The sequence below is a fragment of the Lipotes vexillifer genome, unplaced genomic scaffold, assembly GCF_000442215.2.
Source record: "Lipotes vexillifer unplaced genomic scaffold, Lipotes_vexillifer_v1.1 scaffold331, whole genome shotgun sequence".
Taxonomy (NCBI): domain Eukaryota; kingdom Metazoa; phylum Chordata; class Mammalia; order Artiodactyla; family Lipotidae; genus Lipotes; species Lipotes vexillifer.
In genome coordinates, this window is record NW_006774049.1 from 752,177 (window position 1) to 759,733 (window position 7,557).

The 7,557-nt window shown below is 37.1% G+C and overlaps 1 protein-coding gene across 1 annotated transcript in view; it reads right to left on the bottom strand.

Moving 5' to 3' along the window:
• TMEM26 (transmembrane protein 26) overlaps nucleotides 1–7,557 on the bottom strand; it is a 44,261-nt gene that overhangs the window by 2,467 nt on the left and 34,237 nt on the right. The window contains exon 5 of the mRNA XM_007448636.1: nucleotides 1,150–1,226. Within this exon, the coding sequence (XP_007448698.1) occupies nucleotides 1,150–1,226 (77 nt within the window). The remainder of the gene's footprint in view (nucleotides 1–1,149; nucleotides 1,227–7,557) is intronic.

The following is a 7,557-nucleotide window of genomic DNA, read 5'->3' on the forward strand; positions in this document are numbered from 1 at the left end:
ACTCTTTCCTTCTGTTGGCAATTTTGTTTTGCAAAGTGGATGCTAAGGTCTAAAATGGCCTCTAAAACCTCTGGGCCTATCAAAGTGGACCAAAAACAGATGCAGGAAAAAATTAAATATCTCTGTACAAAGATTAATTCTAACCCTGAGGCCATCAAGTAGGGTACCATAAGAAAGGAGTCAGACTTCAGGAAAATGTAACTATTCAATCCTAGAATTTCTTCAGAGTAAAGTGGCATCCAGGAGAATTTCCAAATCAAAATTCCAGGGCTCCTAGAAGTTATGGGATAACTCCAGGTCAATGCATTCCAATAGAGAACCATCTGTGTTAGGAAAAACGTTCTATATCTGTGCTGTCTGACGTCATAGCCATGTGCAGCCTCGGAGCAGGCTAGTGTGACTGAGGAACTGAACTTGAAATTTTACTTAATTTTAATTAATTTTAATCTAAACAGCCACATGTGGCTAGTGGGTACTGTACTGGCTAATGCAGCTCTAGATCATCAGTATGAAATGCCCAGAAAACCATTTACTTCTTGCAAAGTCTTGGGGGTTTATGTCTTTATTAAAATAAGCCCAATGGGAGTATAAGAGCCAATACTGAGGAAAAATCTAATTTCCCTTGTGGCCCTGAACCTGCTCTTATTCCCTTTGAAGTTCTAATACAAGGGTTTGACAAAGGAATGAAAATGGCCCCTTAAAAATCAGGAGATAACATTTATATGCCAGTAAGTGTGCTGAAGCACAATCGCTACAACCTATGTCTTATTTTTGTCATCACAAGGATCCTCAATCCTCACTACAATAATTATCCCCATTGCATGGATGAAAAACTGAGGCGCTGATGTGTTAACTAATTTGCAGAAGCTTTTACAAATTGCAAGTGATGGAACTACTGTATGAAATGAACATAAAGCTGTGCTTTTATCGACTTAGTGGTGTCAGGCTCACCATGTACCAGAGTGGATCATGGCTTTCCTAAGTTTCAACCTAGTTTTCTTCTAAACTGAACTGGAACTAACACTGAGATATCGAAGTGATAAAAAAAAAAAAAAAAGATAATCCTCTCAAATGCTTCCTTAGCTTCACTGCAGTTCATAATCAAGAGCTGTAATTTTCTGTTTCTTTGAGCAAACATCAGACACTTACCTGCCAGGTCAAGTGGGAACTGCAGCATGCTCCAGGTCCATATAACAAGGATGGCATAGACCAGAGCAGGGCTATTCCTAGAATGCAGACAAAATTTTAAATTAGTGATGAAAAATACGAACACATGCAGAAAAATCTTGTCTCTTTTTGTTCTCATATTTGACTATATCCTAATAAACCTCTTGAGAGTTGTCAGAATATCTTGGTGATATAAGATATCCATGAAAAATTCATGCATGATTAAAATGGAATAATGAAAAAGAAGTTTAAAAAAATCTGGGACTTAAAACCCAACTTCCACATGTGCCAACATCTGTGTGAATTATGGCAGAGCCTCTTGGTCCTATATTGCTGTATTTAGTTTTACAGAATCATGGACACATTATGGGAGGGAAATGCTAGGACAAAAGTTAGACATTAACCTGGAAATTCAGAGGACTGATTTCAAGAAATTTCAAGGAGGGAAAGTGAAAACTGTTCCAAGATCCCAAGACTCTAGCTTAAAAGTACATCTCAAAAGGGCTAGATGAGGCTCAACGATTAAGAGCTTAGCGTGTCAAAGAAAGTTATCCTCAGTTGAAAAAAAAAGTAGGGAGATAAATCCAATAATCAAAGATATACATTGGACACTAGGATGTAAATCAAAGAATGTGATTGTTTCATTCACCGTTGAATTTCCCCAGTGCCTATAACAGTGCCTGGCAAATAACAGTCACTCAACAAATATTTGTGGAAGGAATTGCTGAACGAATAATCAAAGGATCTGTACTTGGAAGAAATACAAATGTCATAGACCTAGGAAAATGGTCTTGAAGACTAAAGTCAGAAAGAAGAGAGGTTACAAAAACACAAAGGATCCAAAAGAAGTCTCAGAGTCACTTTTTTACAGCAAAAACCCAGAGGAAATTATTAATTTGAGGTTAGTGGTGTAATAACAGATTTTGTTGCCAACTTCTCTGTCAAGAGGGATTTCCAGAATGGAGCGGGATAGAAAAACATCAGGGAAGAGTAATTGAAACCAAACTCAATGAGGTGATTGTAAGGGATATCTTTAAAGGCTTCGAGTATTGAGGCCCTGAAAATTTAGATCTTAAAACTCTGAGAGAATTTGTAAATGAGATTTCTAAGCCATCATTATCTGTCCTGGCAGTTAATGATGAAGACAAGGTTGGTGACAAAAAAATGAAGTCTTAACTTTCAAAATGAAGCAGAAGTATATCTTCAGCTGTAAAGGCACATTTACTGTTAATCCCTAGTTAGATTATATAACTGATTATTTGAAAGATTTCTGAGAGCCCTTATTGAAGAAGACAGTGTTACCTGAGAATCAGCACAGTTACCTGAGAACAACGGCACTCAGCTAAGATTATTTTCTCTCTCCCCCCGCCCTTTTTAAAAAAAATGGAGTTAGGATTACTAAGCAGATAATGATACATACATAATAATAGACACTGGATTTAAACAAGGCTCATGAAAAAAGCCTCCCATAGTGTTCTTATTAGCAAGATTAAGAAATGTTCTGAGTGTGAGTACAGTTAGGTGGATTCCTAACTGTGTAAATGACTCAGGGATTTGTAAAGGGAAGCTCTCCAGGGGTCGCTGCAGGCTCTGCCTTTGATTCTGTTTTACTTCACATTTCATCACTGAGTTGGTTGCCAACATTGATGGAAGGCTTCTCATATGCACATATGACATTGGGGGCTGGATGAGAAACCAATACCCCAGAAGACATAATCAGGATCCCCAAAGATCTTGACAGGATGTAACTGGATGACCTAGAATAGGATGGAAGAGGTAGCACTGCACAGCAGCAGCCATTAAAAAGGCTCAAGGATTTCCCCTTCCTGTTATCTAATTATGAGTCCGCAGTGTGACATGATTTATGATTTTCCAAAATCAAATGCAATCATAGGTCTCTTCCCGAGAAGTTTAAGTCTAGAATTTTAAGTGAAAATGCCCAGGGAATGCAGTCTATAACTTTTCCCTCTTTGCAAAGTCAGTGTCTCTATATAGTAGACCTTCAATAAGTGCCTGAACTTTTAAATAATCTTGCCTGCAGTTTCTGAGCTCATACTATGTGCCAGGCAGTTTTCTAAGTGTTTAACTCTGCGATCACACTTAATCCTCATACCAGCTCGACAAAGTACGTACACTTATTATCTCTATTTGGCCAGTGATTTCAGCATCCATCTTTTTACCTTTCCATGATAGTATTTCCATGAAGGAAATGGAAAGTTTTAGCCCTGCTCTATTCTACAATATTCAGGGTGTATCTGACATATTATGTGTTGTCCTTCATGTTTTAGGAGGAACACTGAAAACATTTTTGGTCCAAAAAAAGAGAGACTAGGGTGGTGAGAGGACTCAGAGCCATGTTAGACATGGCATAGTTCAAGGAACTAAAAACTAGAGAAGACTGCTTTAAAACTTTATTTCATACATTTAAAGGGTTATCATGTGGAGAAGGAATTAAACTTATTTCTTACGACTTCGGAGGGCCAATTCAGGTTCAGAGAATTTGAGTTGCACCTGTAAGAATCCAAATTTCATCCCAGTAGAGGAAAGTACTTTCTAATAATACTAATTCAAAATAGAACACGTCGCCCCTGGGGTTAGTATATTCTCTATTAGTGAAAGTTTTCAAAGAAAGTCTGGACAAAAACTTGAGAAAATTTTGGAGAGGATTTTGTAACAGATGTAAAATAGGTTTCTCAATAGATGGTCACTTTTGAAGTTTCTTCTCATCTCACGCTTCAGTAATTCTACGAAAAACTCTTGTGCAATTTGTCTGCAGGCAGCAGAAAGAAGTGGTAAAGCATGAGCTCTGGTGCTAGGTTGCCAGAGTTCAAATACCAGCTCTAACCCTCACCAGAGAGACAGGATGTGGGCTTCCAGTCCCAGACTAATCATTTACCAGCTACACGAATATGAACAAGTAAGTTAATACCTATGTGCTTTAGTTTACCCACCTTCAATGTGAGGATGACAGTAATAATAGCTATTGGATTTTATATGATAATTTTTATTAAATATATTGTTTAAATATGTTAACCATATAAAGCTCTTAGAACAGCACTGGATGAAGACTAGGCATGGTATACTACCACAAGTTAAGTATTATTATTTTTTACCAGGTAACCTTGAGACTCTTGCAACTTCTCTTGCCTGCCCTTGTTAGCTTATAATATCGTGGTAATGACAGTATCTACCTCATGGTGGTGTTGTAAAGACTAAGTAACTCATCACAACTAAAACCCTTAGAACAGTGCTTGGAACACAGCAAGAGATAAATCAATATTATCCACTACTACTGTTAGTAGTAGTAATAGTATTTTTATTATGTGAACATATTTCTTAAACTCTTTGTGTTTTATTATTATACAAAACAGGGATAAATAATAAACTGACCTTAGCCCTAAGTAAGTCAAACTCTAACCCTCTAATACCAAATATATGTCTTTTGCATTCACAAGTATTATTATCTGAACACACACAATATGGGAGAATGTGGGTGTTGAGAAACCTATTACTAAAGTTATCAAAAATAACTTTGGAAAAGATGGCCAGAAAATCTTTGGAGCAGACAAATTTGTATTATTAATTCAGACAGTAAAATTTACCCAGGAAGTTTAAATGCTGGAATATAAATACGTCACTGAGCTTAAATGGCAAACACTCCAAATTTGTGAAGGAATTTTGGAGTCAATTTCTCCAGCATCGTCTCTGTTGTATAATTGTCTCCCCAACTTGTCTTGCCCCATTTTCTCATGTGTAATCTGTCTTCATAAACGTCAACTGAGAAGCATGTAAGCAGACAATGGGCTCTATTCATATAGAGACAAAAGATCATTTGAAGTATAATTATAGATGTATCACTTCTCCGCTTGGAAAACTAGGAGGATAAAACACTGGCATTTGGTAAATCAGTGCACCACAACTATTGGGTGAAAAGTAAAAATAAAGTCATAAATTGCTAATTTTTTTTATTAAAGTATAGTTGATTTAAAATGTGTTAATTTCTGCTGTAGAGCAAAATGACTCAGTTATACATAAATATGCATTCTTTTTTAGATTCTTTTCCATTACGGTTTATCCCAGGACATTGAATATAGTTCCCTGTGCTATACAACAGAACCTGTTGTTCATCCATTCTGTATATAATAGTTTGCATCTACTAATCCCAAATGTGAGGATGACAGTAATAATCCCAAATGTGAGGATGACAGATTTTATATGATAATTTTAATTATATTGTTTAAATATGTTAAACATATAAAGCTCTTAGAACAGCTAAGAGCTGTTCCCACCCCGCCCCCCACCCCCACCTTGGCAACCGTAAGTCTGTTCTCTATGTCTGTGAGTCTGTTTCTGCTTCATAGATAGGTTCATTTGTGTCATAGTTCAGATTCCGCATGTAAGTGATATCATATGGTATTTGTTTCTCTTTCTGACTTACTTCACTTAGTATGATAATCTCTAGTTGCATCCATGTTGCTGCAAATGGCATAATTTTGTTCTTTTTTATGGCTGAGTAGTATTCCAGTGTACATTTGTACCACATCTTCTTTATCCGTTCATCTGTCTCTGGATATTCAGGTTGTTTCCATGTCTTGGCTATTGTGAATAGTGCTGATATGAACATAGGGGTGCATGTTATCTTTTTGATTATAGTTTTGTCCAGATACATGCCCAGGAGAGGGATTGCTGGGTCATATGGTAATTCTGTTTTTAGTTTTCTGAGGAACCTCCAGACTGTTTTCCACAGTGGCTACACCACCTTACATTCCCACCAATAGTGTAGGAGGGTTCCCTTTTCTCCACACCCTCTCCAGCATTTGTTACTTGTAGACTTTTTAATGATGGCCATTCTGACCAGTGTGAGGTGGTACCTCACTGTAGTTTAGTTTTGCATTTCTCTAATAATTAGCCATGTTGAGCATCTTTTCATGTACATATTGGCCATCTGTATGTCTTCTTTGGGGAAATGTTTACTTTAGATCTTCTGCCGACTTTTTGATTGGGTTGTTTTTGTTGTTGTTGAGTTGTATCGGCTATTTGTATGTTTTGGAAATTAAGCCCTTGTCAGTCACATCGTTTGCAAATATTTTCTCCCATTCCATAGGTTGTCTTGTCATTTTGTTTATGGTTTCCTTTGCTGTGAAAAAGCTTGTAATTTTTGATTAGGTCCCATTTGCTTATTTTTGTTTTTATTTCTATTGCCTTGGGAGACTGACCTAAGAAAACACTGGTATGATTTATGTTTTGTCTATGTTCTCCAGGAGTTTTATGGTGTCTTGTCTTATGTTTAAGTTTTTAAGCCAGTCTGAGTTTATTTTTGTGCATGGTTTGAGGGTGTATTCTCATGCATTGCTAATTTGCTTAACTGTTTCTTTTTGAAAGTGTAAATACTCCTATAAATAAGAGATAATCAGTGGATAGAGTTGCTCTAGCTTTTTAAAAAGCATCCCACAAAGCTCTTCAGAGGAGCAAAAGAATTAAGGAGAGAGGAGAGAAAAGGAAAGAAAGACAGCAAATGAGCTATTAAGCTAACCTGGGAGAAATGCTTCATCAAGCAAAAAGAGCTCAACTAAAAGAACACACAGTATAAACACAGAAAAACTCTCCTTTGTTTGGTCAAATATTCACAGTGAAGTAGCAGTAATGCTACGGGAACATTTCACCAAGTGTGTTGTTTCTTTTTAGTAAATGATCTGTGTTCAAAAAAAGACTGCAGAGAGTGATCGCCAAAGGTGTAAATAACTACCTAACTCTTCCTGGTAATTATACTGAAATTCAGACTTGTTAAAATGTTGGAGGGTGGCTGTAGCAGAATGAAATGGTCAGCGAATCCTCTCCCCAGCAAACATATATAACACTGGACAAATTGTCAAAAACAACCACTTCAGATCTCTGGAAATAAACCAAAGGCAAATAACAAACTGAGTAACATTTATTCATGAAAACCTGGTAGAACTTCAGTTAAGAACAGTGAGCGTCTAAGGCACTCTTGCCCATGGGATGTTCCCTTAAACCTCCAGCTTTGCTATGTGAAGGAAAAATGGCACCAGACAGTTAAATAGGCAATGAAGACTTTATTGAAGTCTACAGTAAGGGAGAGAGACTGAATTCACCCCCACTGAAACAAAAAGCAGAAGAGTTTTTAAACACTGGGGTGAGCTCGTGGAACAGTACTAGAGGTTGTTAGAGAGGGAAGTTGGTCAATGTGATTAGGCCATCTGTGTTTGCTAATTGGCACTGATATAAGTTAGGTTCCTGTCATCCCAGAGAGACTAGGAGATAGGGGTGTTATCTTTCCTGATGATCACATTTCAAAGGGATGGCTCTCACATCCTCAAGAAAGATATTCCTACTGTGTAAAGCTGGAAAGAGGGTAAGAGAAGACTTGCA